This window comes from Diabrotica undecimpunctata, chromosome 4, assembly GCF_040954645.1.
Source record: "Diabrotica undecimpunctata isolate CICGRU chromosome 4, icDiaUnde3, whole genome shotgun sequence".
In the NCBI taxonomy this organism is placed as follows: Eukaryota; Metazoa; Arthropoda; class Insecta; order Coleoptera; family Chrysomelidae; genus Diabrotica; species Diabrotica undecimpunctata.
The window spans coordinates 155,307,828-155,333,143 of NC_092806.1; the positions used below are offsets into that span (position 1 = coordinate 155,307,828).

The 25,316-nt window shown below is 34.2% G+C and overlaps 1 protein-coding gene across 6 annotated transcripts in view; it reads right to left on the bottom strand.

Moving 5' to 3' along the window:
- The window catches only part of cpx (synaptic transmission protein complexin), a 972,531-nt gene that overhangs the window by 49,042 nt on the left and 898,173 nt on the right, over nt 1-25,316 (bottom strand). For all 6 annotated transcript variants that reach the window (XM_072530669.1, XM_072530668.1, XM_072530673.1 and 3 more), the window contains one exon: nt 20,771-20,934. In XM_072530669.1, coding sequence (XP_072386770.1) covers nt 20,771-20,934 — 164 coding nt within the window. The remainder of the gene's footprint in view (nt 1-20,770; nt 20,935-25,316) is intronic.

Below are 25,316 nucleotides of genomic sequence, written 5' to 3' on the forward strand. Positions count from 1 at the left end.
ACAACCAAGTGGTTAAAAAAAGACTTGCAGAATTGGCTGAGTTCAAAAAATATTACGTACCATCCCGGATCTATAAGAAAGGAACTTTATTCGTTGTGTGCCCTTCATAAAGAAAAATTTAAAAAATACGAAATTGATGAAATTGCCAAAAATCGTGGAATGACAGTACTTAGATCCCCACCATATCATTGTGAATTAAACCCGATTGAACTGGTATGGGCACAGATAAAGAGTGAAGTTTCAAGAAAAAATACCACTTTTAAAATTCATGATGTTAAACAGTTGTTTTTGGAGGCCGTAAATAATGTAAAACCTGAAAACTGGGAAAAGGCAGTAAATCACACTATTAAAGAAGAGGAAAAAATGTGGAAGCTGGACAATATTACTGATAAAATGATCGAGCCAGTTATTATAAATCTTGGTTCTGAAAGTTCATCTTCTGAATCTGATTTGGATTTGTAACAAGTAGCTGTAAGTTTTATATTAATATTTTTATTCATCTATTTAACATACCTTAGACGGTTTTAAAAACTCTTTTTCTCTTTTGTAATTTTTAAAAATTAAAAAAAATGTGAATTTTTTAAAACCCTTTTTAATGTAGGCCAGTCAGTTCTAATATAGTGTGTGATAAAAGAGGTCACTTTTGTTTACATACACATAACACTTTATAACACTGAAATAATTCATTTATTTTTTACAATTATTCAAAGTAATTTTTCAATTAATCTTGAGCACGCCCATGGAGTGGTCGGAGCTACCAGTTAAAATTATGCTAATTACTCTCTCGTTCATAAAAATAAACTATAACTGTATCATGTATTTGTATATTTATCACTGATTCTATTTTGTTATGCTTTTGTTAATAACTATATTGGTTTCATTATTGACCGTTTTATTGATAACTTCACTTCATTAATATATTATGTACTTAGATATTTTTAATCATTTGTATCAGTTTTATAATGATATTTTCGTAAAATTTTATTATTGCTTTATGTCGCTAATTCATTTAACACTCAACTGTAAAAGCGTTTCTTAAATTTCATTGTAACGTGTTGGGCAACACCTTCGATCATAGACCGGTACATATAGCTTGCTTTGTATTGTTCTTGTTTACCTGATAGTTAATTTATTCATAGTCAGAGAAAGTGATTATTTCTTTGTGCTATTATTTTTCACAAATTTAATGAAAACGTTCACTATTGATGGCTGCCAAACAAACACTAATGTTAAAATCTTGAAGAATAAGGTTTGGAATTGCAGCATGGCTGTTTTTTAAAATTTCCAAAATCTGGGTCACCTTGCAAACGGGAAATATTTTATTACCTTAAAAGATTTAATCTCCAAAAGTGCGAAAATAAAGTTAACGTCTCTTTCACGTTTTTTTTTGCGGCGCCAACTCTCTGCTTAACTTTTAATAACTTTTTACAATCTTAAGATGAGAGCCATTAATCCGGGCATTATTCCCGCCCCGCCGGATCGTAATGCGCTCAACGGATTTCCCTAATTATCCAAACAGAGCGTGTTTGCCGTAATTTATGTACTGGCGTTGTTGGGCCGGTGTTGCAGTGTTGCCAAATAAATAAAAGTATACTATGACATCAAACGTACATTAAGAACTACTAATGTATGGTCCCACTTATGAACTTAAGCATAACACCCTAATAGGATAAGCCTAAGATAAGCTCCTTCGGGGTGCAATTAAGTTCAAGCTAGTCTTCATTAATTCAACCACCTATAGTTACAGCACAACAACAAGAAAAAAAGATGCATCGTATGTTTACTCTTATATATTTTTATGAACAATACATAAGTAAATAAAATGATTTATTAATCGTTTGGACTATAAATTTTTCAATGGGCAATAGTTCTGTTATTTTCCCTCGTATTTTACTAATGTTTATTGATTCCAGTACAATTTTTTGATAATTTTGTCTATCTAATATAGACAGAGAGATTATATACTAGGAAGTAGGTATATAAGTCTCTTTTCCTATATTTTTGAAATATAAATGATATGCTGGATATTGCTTTTCTAGTTCGCAAACGTACATTTGTACGCCAAGGGACAAATAATAGAATAGGTAACTTCCATAAAATATTTGGGGGCAAATATCAACATTCAGTGTAACCCAAAAAAAATGAAATCCTGCCAAGAATAGAACAAGCAAGGAAAACACTTATGAACATTTTTTTTTATTAACATTTAAAATTTTTTACAATCTGTTTCACAATAAAAATAATAAGTAAAATTGTTTGTCTTTACAATATCAGAGAGATGTAAGGTCCAGTGACCAAAACATCATAACACAAATATTGGCTTGTTTACCGGTGGGATGCGCACATACACAAATACGCGAACACGAATACTAAAAACGGCGCAGATTATAATGGTGGGCGCTGTTAAAGGTGTAGCTTTCACTATTGTAGGCACTGTCAGGAACGGTTTGCATTCAATACGCTGCAGTAGAACGAGATAATGAAGGCAATGGAGGAGAGAGAATGTCCTGGTTTCAGGCACCTGTCTTGGACCCGACGCTATGGAACCCGGCATATGACGGGGTTATGCACTGTGAATTCTCCGTCCGGCTCGTGGAGATAAGAATACGGCCGGGGTCAGAAAGCCCTGCCTGTCGTAAGAGGCGACTAATGGGTAGGAATAGGGAGGTGGAGAGCCGTCGCTTGAGGTGTCGGGTTGGTAGAAACGCACACTGTCGCCTCGGCGACACGGTCACCGGTCTACATTCCTAGTATCCGAGACGAGACTCTCGTGGGACCACTCTACTCCCATTCCAAAAGAGCCTGGTGAGTTTGAACGAGCTGGGCCCGTATATACCTCTCCTGACCTCGATCAGGCGTGGTGTAGGTGTCCCGGCACGTACCCACCAGGAGATCCAAGAGTGGTAGAGGAGAGATCCTCGGCGGCGACCTGTCTACGTGTGAGGTGGAAATTCCTCCGCCTGCCGAACCTACCCGCCCGTGGTGTGGGAGTAACGGGTAGGCAAGGTACTCACAACACAGGTACTACGGGGAAGGTGGAGCCCTCACGGGCCGCGTATAGTGGACGTGTCGTGGTAACCCCACGGGGTACCCCCACTTGAGCACCTTCACTTTGGTGTCGGACTCGTAGGGGCAGAGGTTTCGTTACGGGCGTATGTCGAAAGATAGGTAGCCCAGGGTCCTGCCAGGTCTTAGTATTTGGAGGGCACGCACTCATAGCAATGTGAATACGGAGAGGGCACAACCCCTTTCGCATTCGCGGATGACCTCGCTGTACTGGTAGTGGCCCGGGATGAGCCAGATCTCAAATACCGGGTTTGGAACGCAGGCTGCGTCGTAAAGAAATGGATGACGCAGCACGGACTGAAACTTGCAGCAGAGAAAACCGAAGGCATCATTCTGAAGGGGACAAGGAACAGGCAAAGTGTTGAATTGCAATGTGCGGGAGCATGTCTAACTGGGTGTTAAACAAGTAAAGTACCTAGGAGTGACATTGCACCAGAATGGAAATGGGGGGAACACGTACGTAAGGTGGTCCGGAAGGCTGCGAATAGTGTGGCTGGGGAGGGTGATGCCCAACATTAGGCGACCCAAATCCGAAAGGAGGAGGGTCTTACACGGTGTTGTACACGTCCTCTACGCGGCACCAGTCGCGCCATACGGACATCACCAGAACGGCCTATAGGAGGCTCATGACACAAGTGAACAGAACAAGTCTGTTGCGAGTGGCATGCACCTACAGGACTGTCTGCGGCAGCCTTGTGGGCCATCACTGGATGTGTTCCGTTGCATGTTTTGGCGGTGAAAAGAAAAGAACTCTATGAGAGAAGAGGCCCAAACCTTACTGTGGCCGAGAGAAGACAGGAGAGAGAAGGGTCAATTAAAAGATGGCAAGAAGAATGGAACAACACGGAGGATGTGGCACAGTGGACGAAAATGCTGATCCCGAACATAAGAGATTGGGTGGACTGTGGCCACAGGTGACTGGATTATTTCCTGACGCAGGTGCTCACAGGACACGGGTGTTTTAGGGCCTACCTCTCTAGGTTCGGAAAGGCTGATACAGATGAATGCCTATACTGTGGATACACGAACACTCTGACACATACGATGTTGGATTGCAGCAGATGGATAGTGGAAAGGAACAGAATGGTGAGATAGACCGGTGTGAATTTTGTTACAGTGAGAGAAATGATTGAGAGAATGATTGAAAATAAATCAGGTTGGACTAACATACACAGCTATATCCGTGCATTGATCAAGAAAAAGGAGGAGAAAGAAAGACAGCTGGAGCAGCGGCAAAGGTAAGTGTGAGGGATGCTGGAAGGTGAAGCTAGAGAAGTGGATCACACTGTATGAGATAGACGTGAGCCAGATTGTGGGGAAGGAGGAAATGCCCGTCTGGAAATGTTGCCGTACTAGGAGCGATAAGGGGCTCCTACGCGCTACCAGGAACAAGACAGGGAGCCTCCTTGCTGATGAATGGAGTGTGGATATGTATGAGTGGAGAATGAATGAATGAAGGTAGTGCTTCGAAAGTGATGCCGGCCTTACAGCGGCCATTTCGCTTCCGGATCGCTGGATGACAGAGGAGAGTCTGGTTTGTCAGGTAGGCGTTCGGCGTAGACTCGGCGACGAGAGCGGTTTTCTTTTTCTAACAGTTTTAGTTTTTTAATGTGTTTTTCTTAGTCTAGTCGAGGTGTTTTCCCATTTTCACTATTTTTAATTGCCTTTTATAATTCTGGCCTTAAAATCTCTAATGGTATCCTCTAAATCTAGATTTATTTGTGTTTTTTTTTAAACGCATATTTATATTATTAAAGCTTCGCATGCCATTCTTTGTGCAAACATTCTTTTCTGCCTATTCTGCCCAGGATACGTTTTCACCCTTCTTACCACATTTTTAAATCTTAAGTTTACCAGAATATATTCAATTTGAATTTTTACTATCTTATATACTAAAACGCTAAGCCCTTTTCTTGTTCACCACTTTACTCAAAAACCATATTAGATAATTAAAATATTTTTTTGGAATATTATTAGTATTACGTATGAGATTGTCAAGATATACTTTTGGTACAAAAATTCACTTTCGGTTTTGAGATGACCGGAAATTAAAATTTACTTGAAGTTTTAGACCCCACAATGTATATATGGATCGAAAGGTCTCGTCGAGACGAATCTAAATATGTACTTCCGGTTGCGATCCGACACCGGAAGTGACCCAACACGCGCATAAAACGTCAAGATAGAGCAAATCTGACACCGGATTCGTGATCAGCATGCAAAATTAACTGCTAAATGATAACATTGTAACAAAAAACATTGTTTTTGACGAAATATTTTGTGATATTTAATACACTTTTTACTTGCATTATTATTGATGAATGTTATGTATATTCTTGCTTATATTGTTTGTATTGATATACTAAAACGCTAAGCCCTTTTCTTGTCCACCACTTTACTTAAAAACCATATTAGATAATTAAAATATTTTTTTGGAATATTATTAGGTTTACGTATGAGATTGTAAAGATATACTTTTGGTACAAAAATTCACTTCCGGTTTTGAGATGACCGGAAGTTAAAATTTACTTTAAGTTTTAGACCCCACAATGTATATATGGGTCGAAAGGTCTCGTCAAGACGAATCTAAATATGTACTTCCGGTTGCGATCCGACACCGGATTCGTGATCAGCATGCAAAATTAACTGCTAAATGATAACATTGTAACAAAAAACATTGTTTTCGACGAAATATTTCGTGATATTTAATACACTTTTTACTTACATTATTATTGATGAATGTTATGTATATTCTTGCTTATATTGTTTGTATTGATCTCTTAATTTTTTTCGCAAAATAAAAATTTCATTTAAAAACCTGTAAAATGTCGAGTTGGTCCGCTAGTATTGTTTTATTTATATACATCTCTAGACATTTATTTGGTAGATTACACCATGTGCTTGGAATTATTTTTCCACCTTTTGATTTTAGATGTAGTTTCAAATTGAGAAGACATAACCTTTATGTAAATATATTAAAATTGATACAGCAATATCTCTTGTGGTATATAAACATGTTAAGTATAGGTTGGTACAATAGTGTAGGTTGGCTACAGTGTACTTATGACTCACGTCAAGTCAACGACTATAAAAATTGAAAACAAGACAAGATGGTTGCAATATGTTGTTCTAAATAATAAAGAAATAATCCATTAATAATATACTTATTTTGTCATTTATATACTAAATATTGAAAAAATCAAATCATTATTTGTAATTATGGTTCTGTTGGAATACTATATTTCATTCTGCTTTTAATTAGTTTTCCGAATAATAACTAATTTATCGGAACTCTACGGTAATTCGTGTAGGTGTGACAACAGCGCGGTGTTGGTAAAATATACGCGGCCGACGTTGCTGATGAAATATACGCACGCTTCGGCCAGTTGAAAACGTGATTTCGTTCAACCGTTTCCGGTTCCCCCATATTCTGGGCTATATTTTATTGCGAGGGGATTTTAAGAATCCGCCGTGATTTATCCTTAGTTCCATTTTAATATAGATCTTACTAATCTTAACAGAGATACGCCGCTACTCTGTTTTAATAAACCTGCTTTGGTTTTGATATAGCGATTAAAATTAATGTACATACTTGGGTAAGTTCAAAAGTTTTCGGTCTAATCTATATATGGAGCACTGAGAGCTTCTTAAACTGTTTTCTTGTGGCATGTTTAAGTTAAATATTATTTTATATGGGCTTAAACCACAATTGATTGTAATGTAAACTACATTTTACATTAGTTCTGACGTTTACATTTCCAATCCGGATTTTCCGAATATTTCGAAATATTAATTTGAGAGTTGACTTACTTCCCGTTGATCTTGTAAGCATTAACCATATTTGGACTGAAATTCTGGGAGGTGTTGTATCGTCGGATTGATAATGGACTTCTTCGTTCAGTTTTGGTAACCACTCGAAAGCACTATATTCTATTGGTGTGCTATATTTTTTTTCTTAATTTAGTAAGATCAGGAATTCTAGTTTTATTCTTTTTCATGTCCATTTCGTTTATGACCATTGATGCATCTTTCCATTTGGACTCTGTGCTCAATATACCAGCCATGCTTGCATATTTGAGATCTGTCAACGTAGGTAACTGTTTTTAATGTATAATTTATGCTTATTTATTCGATCACTTAGTACTCTTGAAGTCTCTCCCAGATAAAATTGTTGCATTCACAAGGCTTTTTATAAATGCTGTTCTTTGATCTCTGCTGTGCGTTGTTGGGGTTGGTTTTGGAAAGAATATATCTTGTGTGTGGTGGTTTTTACGATTTTGTATTTAATTATATCCTTTTTAATTCTTCGGGTAAACCTTCTATACATCATATTGTTGTTTTCTTCAAATCCATTCTTGTAAGCATTTCTGGATGATTTTTGGTGCTGTGTTATTTTTTTTTTCAATAATGTGGAATTCCAGTCTTTGATGACATGCATGACATGACTGAAGCAGATTGTGTTACCTATCAGGAGATTCGTGCATCATTGGAAATGGGCATAAGTCAAATACAAACAATGTTATGTAACCATTTGACAGTGAGAAAGATGTACAGTCATATTAGACTAGTGAAGTAACGATTTTGCTAAGACACTCTTTGAGTCAGGTATCTAAAAACTGCTTTTAATACATTTGGTAATAACAATGTCATAAACAAAATATGCAAAAGATTAAACGTCCTTTCTTACTCATAAAGGATTTACTTATAAAGAATGTAAGATCGCTATTTGATTTTAACTATCAAAGATCAATAAATTATATGGAAAAGTGACACAATTTTACTGAATAAGCATACAATAACTCAGACGCATACATGTATGAAGTTTATTTACTTTTACTATTTCAAAAACTGCACTTAGAACTTAAAATTTAGAAAAGTCGTAATATCTCTGATTCTAATCAACGAAAATTAATCCAGTTTTTTTATTTGGGGCAACTCATGGCATAATGATCATAAAAATGCTTTTAGTTAATTTGTTAATTATTAATTTAACCACGTAATTTGTTTAAATTAAATATTTATGTATTACAGTTATAAACAATTTTTTTAACAATAAATTTTACAAAAAAAAAAAATTATTTAAAAATCTAATGTATATGTGTTAATTTTTCTTGAATTACGCGTATTACTATTACAATTACTTTCTTTCAAAAACATTACAAATATATTTTAAACAAATTTATTGTTATAAACTTTGTTTAATTCTAAATACAGACTCTCACACATTCGTGTTCTCAGTAAAACATCCAAGTATTTGAAGGCAAAAAACATGGATTTGGTGCGCCATCCTGTATACAGTCCTGACTTGGCACTATGTGATTTCTTTGCCTTACCGAGAATCAAAAACAAACTATGCCTATAAAGATATCAATTCGGAGAGACCTATTTCGGACTGACACAAATATTTAGACGAGTGGTTCATGCGAATGCAAAAGTGAGTTTATCTTACAGGCAAATACTTTGGAAAAGAATAAAGCTGATTTTTCGAAGAAACATCTAAAAAAACTTTTAGAGCACGCCTCGTATATTATATATTAAGCTTTTCCAACATACCTGGCTGAATAAATTATTGAGTATTTACGTATTTTCTTCACCAATACACTTATACTCCGTGAAATATTGTTTAATACATTTATCTAAGCGGTTTCATAGCCCCAAGGCATTGCGATAGTGTTTTTTTTCTAAAAGAAAAATTGTTTTTCGTTACAGTGATAAAATTCTATGTAAACATAACAAGCTTGGGCACAAAGCGTTTCAGAAGAACATATTTTAAATCATTTACTATAAAATGTTACATATTTCATCAGCTACTACTGTTTCAAGCAGAGGAGTCCCTTCAAGTACACTATTCGTATTAAACAAATTACCTAGAAACTCGTTAGGATGTACATTATTTTGGCCTTTATTTCTCTTACTACATTGTTTTACCTTCCTTTTGATGGTAATAATGTGCAAAAGTTCTTATTCACGGTTCTTTTACATGCCACAGTATGTCTAGGATTATTTGTTAGTCACGAATAAAATGGGTAGAATATATTTATAAAATGTTTTATCTGATAAAATTTCTAACACTATTTTGGTGCCATTAATTGGAGGATTTAAGTATATAGACCTTGCTTTATTTGGGACTCCACTCTCTTTGCTGCATCTGGAGAGTTACAGATGAATCAGCTCGTTTACCGTATAACTCCATATTTTTGGAAAAACTTTGACATATGGCCATACCAAGGCCAGCTTTAGCGAACTGACGCACTGGGTACGCATCCAACTCGGGATCTCCACAACCAAAACCTTATATGCGAAATAAACAATAATATAAAATTTCGTTTCTTTACAAATAGATTCATCCCATCGCTTAGGCGTAGGATCGACTACTATGTGGTCGTAGGCTGAGGCGTGAAACAACACTATGGATGTTGATTGGGCCAGGTGGGTTCACATATATAAATTACCTTCTTCTGTGAAAACCACTTACTCAAAAATCCACATACTACACATATTGCCCCTGACCCGGCAATATATAAATTATAAAATGGTTAAGATTAAATAAATATAATACGACAGAGATATTTTGTGGCTCGGTACACAAAGATATGTTTAGGGTAATGATATAATTACCACCGAATCGATCGTATTGATAACATAAGCAACTCTTTAAAAAGTTGAGTGCAGGGTACGGATCCAGGTTGCATTGTCAGAACCAAGTAAAACCAACAATGATTTGCACTAGAAGAATTCTTCCTCCTCTATACTGTTTAATATAGTGCTATAGAAGTAAAATACGCAGGTCACAAATCACAAACACAGGTTCAATATATAACAAGCTCAATATATTACAAGATTCTCGATCAACTTCTATCTCGATCAAGCAGAACATGGCAGATTAGAAGTTGATAAAATTATTTTCTGGATACAACTTTTCTATTCTGGGAAACATGATGTTTTCTGGAATATTCAAATCAGTCTGCCCAACAAACCTGCTATCAATATGCCATACCACTCCCATTCCCATAGATGAAATCCATCCCCATACATTGGCGCTAAAATGACCAGGTGCTCGATATCTATTAACATATAGAGGATTAAATCTATTATTATTTGGTCTATACACCCCAATTTTGCCCTTTTTAGAAGATTGAAAAATTTTCTCATCTGCAAATATTACCGTCCCAAAAATCTTGAATTTGTAGCTGATGGTTTTAAGCAAATATAAGTCTTGATTGCTTCTGTTGTGGTATAATAGCTTGTTTTTTTTCCTGCAGTTCGGTACCTAATACGCGATGCTTTAATTCTGCGCGAAGTTGTTGTCTTTCTTCTCGGAAACTGTGACATAATTCTTGCAGTTTTCGCGCCTTTAAAAGGATTCTCTTCTAATCTCTACAAAAGCGTACGATGTTCATGAGCGGTAGATATTTTTGGTCTTCCAGAACCTTGCTTTCTTTCGAGAGTTTCTTGTCTCTCCATCTTTTATTAATATTAAAAACTGTTGTTCTGCTTACTTCGAAATGGTTGGATACGGCTGATAGTGACCAACCATCTTCTAATTTCGTTTTAATTCTTGCTTTTAGTTCTTTGCTAGCATGTGGAGCCATTTTTTGAGGTTAAACAGAATAAGTTATCTGACAAATTTTAAGATTTGGCAGTGGCAACGTTGGTATGTAAATAATAATTATTTATCCTTCAAAATACACTGCTTAGTTTTCTACAAAATACGCTTTAAGATTCTTATCAGTTTTTTTAGGAACCAGCTATACGTAATAAGAAAACATTATTTTTAGAGCGGGTTGCGGAAAAGTAATGGGGAATATGTCAAGATATGCGACGATTGCCAAAGGCATAAGCATTCAACAACCGTCACTAGCGCGTTTGACAAAATATTTATTGATCAGTAGGCTCATTTCAAATGGACGATGATGATAATTGATATATATTGACGTTATCATGTGAGGTAAGTAAATACATAGAGAGATATGTTATAAGATATAAACAAGCCGAAACAGTAGCCGAACCATGGGTAGAAAATTTTATTTTGAGGTATAGAGGTATAGAGAAAAATGGTGACAGACCAAAGCTCAGAATTTATGGCAAGAATTTTTAAGGAGACATACTCAGTGTTGCAAATATAGCAGTTTAACTCTACAGTATCTCACCACTAGATAATCGGAGCTTTAGAGAATACTCACTCATGAACATTAAAATACGTACCTTAGGATTAAGATGTCACAATTCTCCAAGAAATGGAGTACATGGTGTCGTCTCCGGTGTAATTAATAAACGTATGAAATAATGATAGCATCTTGGTGCAAGTTCCCATGTTTATTAATTTTTCTAACTATTGCGCAATATGTTGCAATATTGCGTAGGTAGCCGGTACGCTCTTATTGTGGCATTGTCTTGAAAAGGACAATGCCTTTATGGTTTATTTACTTGGAAGAAATAAAACACATGTTTTCTAAGAAGAAAAAAACTCAGCTTCAGAGTCTTAGAAAATTCGCAGAGCCCTTCGAGCAAAGTGCTCTAGGGAGCTACCCTAGACGGGTAAAACCATACTATCTACTGACTTGAGATCCGAAAATGTCCCATATTTAAAGATAAATTAACTTTTATATGAAACCTTTTCATTTCTCAACCAATTAAATTTAATTATAAGTTCCAGAAGGAAGGGCGATGCACATCGAGGTGCGTGATTGGTGGCACCTGATGACAATGGATACCATATTTCTGTTTTTCATATTAAATATCGATAAATTCAACGACAGATTACACACCCATCGAATAAGTTTGGAAAAAGCTGTAAAATACCGGCAAATGTACAGACCTATATAACCACTCCGAGGTGACAAAATGATAAACCTTGTACAACTGTGACGACTGTCATCGACAGGTTACAAGTAGCTAAAATATAAACCAGAGAGACTCTATCCCAATCGACAAACAGAAAAAAATGGTTATGATACAAAAACAAATGAAATCCCTTATTCAAGGGATTTCAAGGCTCACACATTCAGTTTGTAGTATTTATTTAGACAAATTCATTCTTTAAAAGATATATTCAGTCATCTATGGTTTTCCTCTGTTTCTATTTGTTATTATTTATTTATTTATTTCAGGTTCTTGTAATTTCAAATTTAATTCATTACACGTTTTGCAAGTATCTGCTGGAGGTGCTTTCAAATAAATAATTTAAATTTGTTTTTAAATATTTTTAATAATACTTAATTTTTTAAGTTTAGCTATTTTATTCGCCCACTTTGCTTATAAACATCGTACAAATTGCGGTTACAGAAGACCAGAATTTCTTCGTTATGAAAGTGTTTACTCAATCATTTTATTTAATTATTCTATTATCCAAAACTTGAACTTTCCCGAGTATAGTACATCCACTAATAATTTTCCAACATAAACATGTCTCATTCTGGTATTAAAGAGACCGCCTTTCAAATCAAGGTTGTCAGACATATTTCCCAAAATTCCTAAGGTTATATTTAAAAAATATTATCTATTCTCTATTCGTTATTATTCAATTGCTAGTCAACGAACGACACTTTTAAAAAGTGATATGAACATATTCCCAAAAAATATATCTATAAATTAATTAACTAGGTACTAATATTTCCATGGACTCTTCACTAATGAATTAAAGCAACCGTGAACGTTTATATATTACTTATGCTCTAAGTAATTTTCGAATATCGGCAACATTGTACATAGTCTGGAGAGAATTTGGACCTTCAATCTATCTTGACGTTGCCATGTTGGTGAATTTAGCGGTAATACTCTTATAGATATAATGATCGACTTTTAAGAAATCAGACATCTTTTAAGAATCCAAGTTCTCAAAAACGGTTACAAGAATTGTATTATTTTTGTCCAAATTTCATTGATTTTATACCTTACCTGGAAACATGAAAAATTGCAGATATATTAATATGTTATATTAAAGTTACATTCAGTAATTTTAAACTCATGCATTATGACAACAGCGCAGCGCAAAGCGATAAATCGTAATGAACACCTGTGTGTCTGGCTATGTGACACCCTAAAATATTCCTTTTTGCAACCAGATATCACAGGCGGAGGTTTATAAGGTAAGTAATATTATATTTTTCTAGAATGGCATTTTGGAGACCGTTTGAAACGAATAATCAAGATGCATCAACTTCTGTGTTATCAATAAATAATGACAATTATTTTAATGACAGCCCGGAATTAAAAAATAAAGATTTGCACGTACAATCTCAAAGAATAGTTTTAAATATGTATGAGTGTTTGAAAAAAGAAAATATTGGGATGGCTGATAATGCAATTGTTTCGAGAATTCATATATTAACAAAAATCGGGTATAAGACGATATATACAATTATTAAATTAGGCACAGTTACAGATCATTCCTTAAAACGAAAGCGACCAAATAAAAAATTGGGTAGGGTTGACACTGCTGCAAAAGACGTTATTCAGCGAACAGTTTACAATTTTTACAAAGAAAATAGAGTGCCTACTTTAGTACTGATTCGTGAAAAATTAAGAGATTTCCCTGAATATAATTATATATTCCGCCGAATTCAGTGATTGTTATGGATAATGCGTCGGATCATTCCCGCATATTAAATAAAATACCTAATAATAACACGAAAAAGGACGAAATTTTAAAATTTATGCAACTTAAAAATATCACTGTTCCTAAAAAGATTACAGTAAAGAAAGAATTAATTAGAATGATCAAAAGTCGGAATTTTAAAAACGAATACGTTATTGACACCATTTGCAGCAGGCACGGCCATACTCTTTTGCGATTACCCTCATACTATTGCATTTTTAATCCAATTGAAATGGTTTGGGGTACCGTAAAAAAACGATTGCGAAAATATAATCAGTCACCAACATTAAGCGCAATGGCCATTGAGAATATTCGAGAAATAATTAGTGGCATTAATAGCGATGTGTGGAAAAATTGCGAAGCTCATGTTGTAAAAATAGAAAACGAATATCCCGTTTTACCGGTAATAGCACCAATAGTTATCCAACCTGGGAACGATTCGACTTCAGAAGACTCTGACGATTCTTTTCAGTCCTTCTAATTAATTTCTTTACAGCTATCGCGATGCATCTTGAACACTAGTATTCATTATTATACAGTGTGTCGCATTTAAGATGAAGACACCTCTATATATTTTCGATATTTTGCTTCGCGTTAGAGAAATCGGAAAAACTTATTTGGAAAAGTTGTTCCACTTATTGTAACCGCACATACCAAATTTCATGACAAAATTCGCAATTTTAGTTTTTCAGTATTATTTGTAATCTCGATCCTAAATCTACAATTGGCTGTCTAAAGATGCATCTCGGGACAGCCAACTGTCCGTTTTAGAATCCTGACTACAATTGAAGAGCTTATTTCCAAAGTGTCTTAAATCCATATAATGAAATCCATGAAATTACAGATTTTCATACAAATTTAACATACAAATTATACAATTTTACAATTTTCATATGCACTTTTAAATGGTAAATAAGAAGTTGTTTTGGTACATATAACTTTATTCTAGACTTGAAGAAATCTATAAAGTTTAAAAAAAGAAAATTAAAAAAATCGAAATTTTGGATTTAAGACACTTTGGAAATAAGCTCTTCAATTAATGAAAAAAGTAAAAGTGCGAATTTTGACATAAAACTTTGTTATGTGGGGTTATAATAATATTTGAAACATCTTTTCCAAATAACTTTTTCAGATATCTCTAACTCGAAGCAAAATATTGAAGATTCACCCTGTTTAAAAATTAAATTTCAGTTGACTATCTTAATTGCTAGATAGACAATCTTTTAAAATTTTCTGACAGAATGAGCCATTATTTACAGATAATTGTAAAAAAATATTATGGTTTATGTAAAAACTAAATAATAAGTCCAATATTCTTATAAATCACTAAAATTAACAAGCTTTAATTTGAAAGAATTAATTTGTTATTTATTCGATGTTGTGAGCCCGCTCCCATTTGAAAAATAACTGATTCTGTCCTTTGAAGAGTCCTATTCAAAAATGCCCCGTTTAAACAAATCGAAGGTTGAAGGGTGCCGGACATTTTTGCCGGAAACAATTCAAATTCAAAAGATCACCTTTTTCTGCTACGGAAAATATTGCTCCGATTTCTCATCAAAATCAATGTTGATACTTTAGTTTAGATACTCTTGAATCTCAAAAATACTCATTTACATATTTTTCAAGCCTCGAAAATGCATATTAGGTATCGCATTTTTCGGATTTTAAATCGCCTATATCTCCAAAACTATTAACTTTTGAGAAAAATGACATAGATCTTATTTAGAGTCACAGTTATTTAGAGTGATATTTTGAATTTGTTTAAAAAATTGTTTAGACAATTTTTGCCCAAAAATTGAGAAATTTTCCTGAATATAATTATGTAAAAATTAATAAAAATTATATGATTTTTCTTGAAATATGCGTTTGATAACGGATCCCTTTTCTTAATTTCCACGCCAATGGTCGGCATTTACATCAAAGAATCTCAAAAGCCGACGTCGGCTTGGCAAATTGACGATGGAAAAAGTATAAACAAGTAACGCTACATATGAAATCACGACAAAGTAAGATTATCAAATTAAACAGTAAAATATTGTGCATACGTTCCTATCATAAAAGGAGTTGTATTGAAGCCAAACCATTTTTAGTAAATGTGTGTTACTGGTCATATTGAACGTTTTTGAAGCTCTGCCAAAGTTAAATTGGCAAACGTGTTTGGAGTAACGTACCTCTTATTTCGTCGATATTTTGAAGCTGAAATGTTTCTCTCTAGTAAACAATTCGATTAGGGCTAAATTACGACCCTCTGTTGATATTTCCAATATTACGAAATAACGCTGCTATATGTTTAGGAATTTTGAGTACACACCAGAAAATCTAATCATGAAATTTTTATGAAGTTTGTTTCAAATCTGTGTAACTAGTAATTATAAATATATTACTAATAACCATAAAAAATTGCTCGACAAAATTAGGGATATTATTAGAGCGTTTTAAAATATTTAAGAAAATCTACTGTCTAAATTTATATCTAATATAATATTAAGAGAAAACAAGTCTCTATCTTAAAAGTAAAGAAATATAATGAAAATATTGCATCTGCTTCTAAAAAATGAAATATACACTATGATCCCCTTCTTCTTCTAATGGCGCTACAACCTTTTGTGAGTCTTGGCCTGCTTAACAATGTTCTTCCATTCTGCCCTGTCGGATACTTTCCTTCGCCACTGCCTGATGTTCATGGTTTTAAGATCCCTCTCTACGTCGTCTATCCATCTTTTACGGGGCCTTCCTCTTGTTCTGTTTCCTTGGGGCTTCCATCTCTGGACTACTTTTACAGCTCGATTATCTGGCATTCTTTCTAGGTGACCAAGCCAGTTTAGTCTTTGTGACTTTACAAATCTGACAATATCTGCGCTCTGCATTAGTTCATCCAGCTCGTGATTCATTTTAATTCTCCACGAACCATCGCTGCATTGGGTTGGTCCAAATATCTTCCTTAGTATTTTGCGCTCAAATATTCTCAGTTGATTTTCATCAGTGGTTGAGAGGGTCCACGTTTCACATCCATATGTGACCACTGGTCTAATTACTGTTTTGTAGATTCTCAGCTTAGACTCACGATTCAGTAACTTACTTTTCATTAAGTCTTTGTATGCATAGAAGCACTTATTACCGCTAAGAATCCGTGCTTGTATTTCTTGACTGATGTTGTTGTTGTCATTTATTATTGAGCCTAGGTAGGGAAAAGTGGAGGCATATTTGTAGGTATGGTTGTCTACCTTCAGATTCTCATGTTCATTCGATTTTGTGCACTCCATATATTTTGTTTTGCTTTCATTTATATATAGACCAAACGTAGCAGCTTCTCGTTTCAGTTCTATAACTTTTTCGCTTAATACACTTTTGTTGCGGCTTATTATGGCAACATCATCCGCATATGCGCATATTTGCATAGATCTTGTATTAATACAGCCGTTTATATCCAGTTTTCTAACAACAGCTTCTAAAGTTAGATTAAAAAGTGTTGTTGATAAGGCATCCCCTTGTCTAACTCCATTTTCAATATCAATATCAAAGGCCTGCGTCATATCTCCATCAATTCTCACCATAGCTTTGGAACCCTCCAGAGTCATTCGTATAAGTTTGATCCCCTAAAACCCCTTATTAAACACTGGCTTGAAGTCAACGAGCCTTTTTTATAGAAAAACATACCACAATTGCTAGGTATGATCGTCCAAGTTCAGCTCATGGTGGCACCCTAATTCTTTCCACAAATAATGATTTCTCTCCTATAACAAAATATGAATTTCTGTTCAATGAGTCCTTTTTTGAGTTTTCATTGGTTTATAACAAGAATCTTAATCTATACATTCTTTGCATTTATAGATCACCTGATTCTTCCACGGAACTATTTTTTTCTGTTAAATTTGTTAGACAACCTACCCAATAAAAACAGAAAGATTCTATACGGTGACTTGAATATTAATTACGCTGTTGCGTGTGCTACCCAATTATCCTTAGTCAATATATTCATATGGTATCGTATGGTTTCACAATGCACGTTAGTTCTCATACAAGAATTACTAAAACAACATCTACCATAATTGATTATATTGTCTCAGATTTCTCACCCCTTGGTGTACGGCTCTACAATTATTAATGCAGGACTATCTAATGATGAAGCAGTATATATCAAAAACCATCCTTGAAAACCCAACGTTTAGGTAGGATTTTTTACGCTTAGAACTTTTGTAAATTCCAAAATTTGTGCTTGACTTTTGGGTGGCACATTGTGACATCTCTGTAGACGTGAACTATAACTTCAGTGGTTTTTTAGATAGCTTGTCTGTATTTTCAATAAGTTATTAAGTTAATTAATTACAATTAAGTCAAAACATCACAAATCCTGGACTACCAAAGGTATCTGCATATGGAATTCGGAACCAGAGCTTTAACCTTGTTTCGGCTTTACGCCTCTTCAACGAAGGGATATTCCTTTTTTTGCATGGTGGTGTGATAAAACGTAATGATTGATTTTTTATGTGGAGAAGTAGTTGACTACTAAGGAGCTGGGGTTCAGAAGGTAGCGTGTTTGTGAGGACGATATGTTAAGAAGCGCACAAGAGGACTTTAGGTGAGCTATGTCAAACATGTCGAAGAAGGTACTTCAGGGGTTACCAGCCATACGGCCAGTAGGAACGGCTCTTAATCGGCATTTTTGGCGAGCAGTTGTTAGCTGCAATATTTAATGGGGGTTGTTTCTAAGATTTCAAAATACTCATCAAGGAGTTCATGTTCAGTGTTGAGGAGAAGTTTAGCTGGAGGGAACTGAACTTTTCTTTGTAGAAACCTGGTGATTATTTGCCTCGGCGATTGCAAGGTATCTTTAATACTTGTTTTGCTCGATTGTTCGAGCCTGTGATGGTTCGAAGGACATACCTCCTACTGAGGGATAGGATTCTGTCCTTAATAGGTGTTATATTTGCCAATAAGTATATGTGTGCTGATATATAGCGACTGCTCACCCTCATGCAGGCTCTGAGGATTTTTCTTTCAGTAGCCATGATGGCATTGATTTCGTAGAGTTTAAGGGAGGCGTAGATGCATACCTTGTATTCAATAATAGGTCTAATGAATGTTTTATAGGTTTAGTTTATATGTTTTAGTTTTATAGATCTGAATATCAGCCAAGAATATGCGTTCACTACTGTACATCAAGAAATTTACTACCAACGTATTTGCCACTAAATATATTAGGAACCCCCAGAATCGCCTATGAAGCTCTAAAAATGTTGTAAGAGAAGCTTGGTATAAGCCATAGTAAACGATCTTCGAAATAAAACTAACACAGCTCAAAAATTCTCTCTTCGAAACCATGAAAATCTAAATGAATACTTCATTAATGTGAGAAAAATATTTCCAAAGTGCCTAAAGACAACCATTATTATCCCTCTTCATAAAGGTGGTGAAAAATCTAATGTCTGCAACTATAGACCTATTGCCTTACTACCGGTCCTATCCAAAATTATTAAGAGACTTATAAAAGCCCGATTTATGTCTTGTTGAAAACAACATTTTATCACAAAGTCAGTTCGGCTTTTTATCTAATAAATGTACCAGCGATGCTATGTTTTCTGTACTATATGAGGTCTATTAAGCATTTAACAATAATCTTTACACTGCACCACTGTTTTCTGTGACTATGCCAAAACTTTTGATTGTGTAAATCACGACATTTTGATAAAAACACTGAATTTCTACGGAATACGAGGTATTTCTTTGAATTCGTTCCAATCTTACTTGAGGAATAGGAAACAACTAGTTAGAGCAAATGATACTGGCTCTAGTCACAAAAACATTGTATGTAGAGTACCACAATGTTCAGTACTGGGTACTCTACTTTTCCTTATCTTTATAAATGACATCACTAACTTAAAAATCGATGGAAAATTTTTTCATTTTGCTGATGATAACAGTATTACCTAGAGGAACTCTAATATTGCAACTCTTCATGCAATTATAACTTCTGATCTACTTAAAATAAAAACTTATAGTCCGACTCTAATTTACTTTTTTTTCTCTCAAGAGTTGAAATCACGGGATTTTAACTCTTCTTTCTTTATGTATTCTAGAAACTGTTTGCTTAATTCGTATACACCTACATGTTTTTCCAGCAAGACCCAATCATGACTAATCCACGAGAAATTCGACCTTTGATGTGTATTTACCGATCCCGACCACTGAGTTAGTAAAGAAATCTATATTGTATTCGACAAAAAAATTATACAACCATCTCCTTTTGTAACTTAAATCTACAACTTCTTTCCTCAAGTTCAGTAAATTGACAACAGCCTATCTATCTGAAAGACCATATTACTCAGCGGAAGAGTTTCTTAACGAATAACTAAGAAATTTAAGTAATTTTAGTAAATTTTAATTGTTATTGTTATATTTTTTGACTTTTTGTAAGCTTTGTCCATAAAATTGTACAATTTTCAGTAACAATAAAGCATATTTCTATTCTATTCTATTCTATAACCTGAACCAACGTAAAGTAATGCCGTACAAGATTAAAATAACCATGACATGACTTTTCAAAATCAAACGGCACCTGCTGCAATCGGACAACATTCTCCAAATGATATTGTTCATATTTGTAGTCAAAAACTGCAGGAAAGAAGAACTTCTGCAATAGATATTTTTAGCGAGATGGTTTTGAAAAAAGTGGTCCCGGGTTTGAAGCAATTCATGGTAAGAAATTATGAAATAACTTCAAGAAGCTGGACAAAAAACGGTACATACAAGTAATTATACGTAAAGGTACGTACAATAAAAGTAAAATCAAGAAGACTAATAAAATCTCGGACAGAACATGTTATTATAATGAAAACAAGTTAGACAATAATGACTAAACCTCAGAATTGTCTAATATAAGGAGTTAAAATAGAATACTTGCAAAAATACACATCTATTTTAGCAAAATTTAATGATTTAAATTAATACTTATTAACAATTCAATTTTTTCAAGTTTTCAATTATATTTCAAGAAAACTGGAAGTTAAAAAATACAAAACTTAGACAAAAAACAGCAAAACCTATTTTATCTTCTTAGGACCGTGAAAAAATATATCATAGTTTTTAAATAGCCTTGTATTGACTTACCTTATCCCTGATTTCTTGTCTCATCTTCTCCCTCTCTTCTTCCATCTTTCTGTGTTTCTCCTTCCTTCTTTCTTCGGCCTCACGGATTGCTTCCAAGCGCTCCCTTTCGGCCTCTTCCTCCTTCTCCTTATCGTCTCCATCATCACCATCACCACCAACCGCTCCTAGAAACAAAAAGGAGGTTTAGATTTTATTTGTGGCCATAAAAACTAAAAATTATGGTTACAGTAAAAAATATATTTTCTACATTTTTAAAAATACCATCTTTTTTTTCAAAATAAGTAAAAAAAAACGATACGTAAAATTTGATACCGAACAAACAATTAGGATTATTTTTTGCAGAAGATTTCGTTTTTTTAAATTGTAGCTTAAACATTAATTGAGCTTTGGTCTTTTAAAGTTAACATTAGCGTGAGGCTGGTGAACGGTTTTGGATCACTTTAGATGTTTCCCGTTTAAATTTAAATAGTTAAGAAATTCTCAACTTTCATAAGCTGACTGAAACTGACCGAAATTTATACCCACAACGCTTTGTGAATTTTGTTTATTTCTCACATCGCGTTGTGGATAGATTACAGTGACCCACAATGAGAAACTACGAAGGCCTTTGGAAACATACGACGAATTTCGCTTTATGGCCAATATAAATACCAACAAAGGGAAATACAGAAATCGCATATCGAATCTTACCGGTAACACAAGCTTAATTTAGTTAGTTATCCAAGAGAATTTAAAAAAATCAAGATAAATATATGAATTAATCTTTAGAAATCTTCTTTAGAATAATCTATTAAAAATGATGAAGATGCACCCAATATACAAGAAGGCAAAGTTGACGGCAATTTTAATGATCAGTTAACTCCAAGAAGTAAGAAAATATTGAATCAGAGAAGAATCACATAAAATGATGAAAGTTCAAGCATCAAAGATGATAATATGTGAGTGAGATATATTCTAGTGCCGGATGTTGATAGAGGTCGATTAACTCCGAGAAATGTATTAGTCATTGTTTCTGAAATTAATAATACGGGCTTGTACAAACTCAGTACTGAAAATGGACCACTGTATAGATTATTTTCAAGAAATGAACTCCTTCAAATCGTAACAATAAAACACTGAAAACTTTGTTTTCAAAACTTCCACAAATTTTTATTTTAAATTATTATCACTACAGCTGTTTCGGCTGATTGCCTTTCTCAAGTGATCTGTTTTTGGCATGGGTTTACACTTTATAGTCTCTAAAGAAATAAGTTGAGGAGGGGAGAACTGTTTGTCTCAAGCTGGTCATTCAGAATTATATCTGTGTTTTTTAATTTGTTGATCTCCATAGATTCTAACAAAGATAGCTTAAGGCCTTTATTTTGAATGTGTAGAATTTTAAATTCGTCATCAAAAGAATGATTATGATCTAGAAGGTGAAGTGCGTATGTAGAATCTGTTTTTCTATTATTGAAAGCCCTTTTATGTTCTGCTATTCGTTTATTAAAATTTCTACCTGTTTGACCAATGTAAGTTTTTGGGCAGTCGCCACATTTAAGTTTGTACACACCACTGTGTAAGTGTTTTTTATGTTGGCTCTTATTGTTTTTAATATATTTGCCTAGGTTATTATTTGTTCTGAAAGCTGGTGTTATTCCTTTCTTTTTTATGTGTTTGGCTATTTTTGTTAGCTAACACCAGCTTTCAGAACAAATAATAACCTAGGCAAATATATTAAAAACAATAAGAGCCAACATAAAAAACACTTACACAGTGGTGTGTACAAACTTAAATGTGGCGACTGCCCAAAAACTTACATTGGTCAAACAGGTAGAAATTTTAATAAACGAATAGCAGAACATAAAAGGGCTTTCAATAATAGAAAAACAGATTCTACATACGCACTTCACCTTCTAGATCATAATCATTCTTTTGATGACGAATTTAAAATTCTACACATTCAAAATAAAGGCCTTAAGCTATCTTTGTTAGAATCTATGGAGATCAACAAATTAAAAAACACAGATATAATTCTGAATGACCAGCTTGAGACAAACAGTTCTCCCCTCCTCAACTTATTTCTTTAGAGACTATAAAGTGTAAACCCATGCCAAAAACAGATCACTTGAGAAAGGCAATCAGCCGAAACAGCTGTAGTGATAATAATTTAAAATAAAAATTTGTGGAAGTTTTGAAAACAAAGTTTTCAGTGTTTTATTGTTACATAAAATGAATTTCCATCAAGTAACGGTCGAATCCATCAATCCTTCAAATCGATTTGCAATTCATGTTGGAATCAAATGATATTAGTAGTAAGAAAATACTCTTGCTAATTGCAGCAAATATGTCATACAAAGGTGCTGGTCAAGCTTTTCTCAGATGGAACTGTAAAAGATTTTGTGTAATACTTATTAATAGTAATACTAATTTTTGAATTTAAATGTTAACAGGTTAAAACATAATGACGGTATTAGATTTTTGTTTTGATACAGGGCAGCGACAGCCGCTTATACGTATTTCGACCTCTTTAGGTCTCCTCAGAGCGGTATAGCCACTACTCTGAACCAAAACAAAAATCTTTCCCGTCCTAGACAATAGTTATCAAAATAACTATATAAGGACGTAACTACGTCATCTAAAAACAAAAAGAGAAATCAAACAATTTCTACCTGGCGAAACCGAATTCAAATTTTTACCACTGTGCTTCCTAAAACTTGCAAAGCAAAGAGCTTGATAAATTACTCGGCAAGGGAATCTAAAATTGCATTCCACATGCCGTTCATCATGGTCAAAATTCAGTTTCTGGTACTCCAATCGATGTAAAGTAATAAAACATAATGACCGTATTAGATTTTTGTTTTGTTAACAGGTTACTTTTGTAACGACCTTGAAAGTAAGCCTTTATAAAAATGACCTTTACTAAGACTTCGAAAATAAAAAAGTTATTTAAGGTCCAAATGGGTTCCAAATAAACTTGGCCCACCGTGTTGATATTAATGTAAATTGTTTGTTGAAAATTAAGTAAAACTATTTATATCCGCTAGAGAGAACATGACGGCTAATATGAATGTGGCTTAGGTAAAGACTTGCGTATTAAATATTTTCGATTTACCAGTAAAACAAGATGTAGTTGCCTAGGTGCTGTATGATTGATTAATGTCCAATGAGTATGATTTCTCTCATTGGACAAAATCCGTGAAATGGTGTATGGAGCATTTAATTTTATTTGTGAGTTAATTACTCTAATAATGTATTTCTGCCACAGACCTATAGAGCGAATAAATATAATGTAAATAACCGCAAAAAACGAATACAAACGTTTCATTAAATTTCTTAAATAAAATGATAATCGCGTGACAGTTTTTATAATATCACCGCCGTTTCTACAAAACTTTTATGAGATTATGTGTTTTAGCCGGAAAATGTTAGACTGCTTTTATTTTTGTGTCTGGTGGACAAGATTCAAAACAAGGGAATAGACTTGTAAACATGTTGATCCCAGAGCTAATTTATCAAAATCAGGAGAAAAAACTCACTGCTACAGCGGTTCAACTTTCAAACTAATTGAGTGATGCCTACAGGGTAGAATGAAACCGGCAAAATGATATTCAAAAAGAAAATGTAAAGAGAAACAAAAATGGACGACAGTAATGACAAACAATTTAATAAAACATACCGACATAAAAAATAGAAATAAGTCAATAGAAAAATTGCGGTTTTTTATATGTACCTGCAACGTAAGAAAACCCCATAATAAATAGTCTAAAGGGGTTAAATTGTATGATCTCACCTCACGTGAGGTGACCATGTACTCAAATATCTCGTGCAGAATGTTCAGTGTAGCATAAGCTGTGTGACATATAGAGTTGTTCTGTTAAAGTTACATGTCGTTGGTGTCTATACCATCAAAATCACGCCAAATAAAGTTGGTAATTATCGACCTATAGCGCTCGCCGATGCTTGGAAAACAACGTTCTTAAGGTATAGAGGGACGAAAAGGCCTCCAGCCCAAAAATTACCCTAAACAGTGACTTTTTTGGGATGAATTGGATGCTTTTGGATCTCATATATATTGGTATCGTGCCAAATTAGACATTTCTGTTAGTTGAAGTACCCATCCTCCTCCTTAATCTTTTTTTCTTCGTAAAGATGTAGTGGCGTCATGTAATTTGTTTGACTATTTTTGTCCAATTATCTCTCTCCTGTCATCCAGTCATCTCTTTTATTAGGTCCGACCATCGTACTGGAGATCTTCCTCTGGATCTATTACCAGCTACGTTACCTTCAACTATCATTCGCTCCATGGCTTCTAGTTATATGTCCAAAATATCTCAGTATATCTTGGTTGATAGTTGTGATGAGTCTAGTTTTTATGTTAAGTTCTGCTAGAATTAAGTTATTTGTGCGATGGGCGGTCCATGGTATGCACAAAATTCTACGGTAAACCCACATTTCAAATGCCATTATACGTTTTAAATCGGCTTTTTTTATTGTCCAAGTTTCTGAAGCATAGGTGGCGATAGGAAATATCAATGCTAGAACAAGGCGTGGTTTTGTGTTTTTTGTG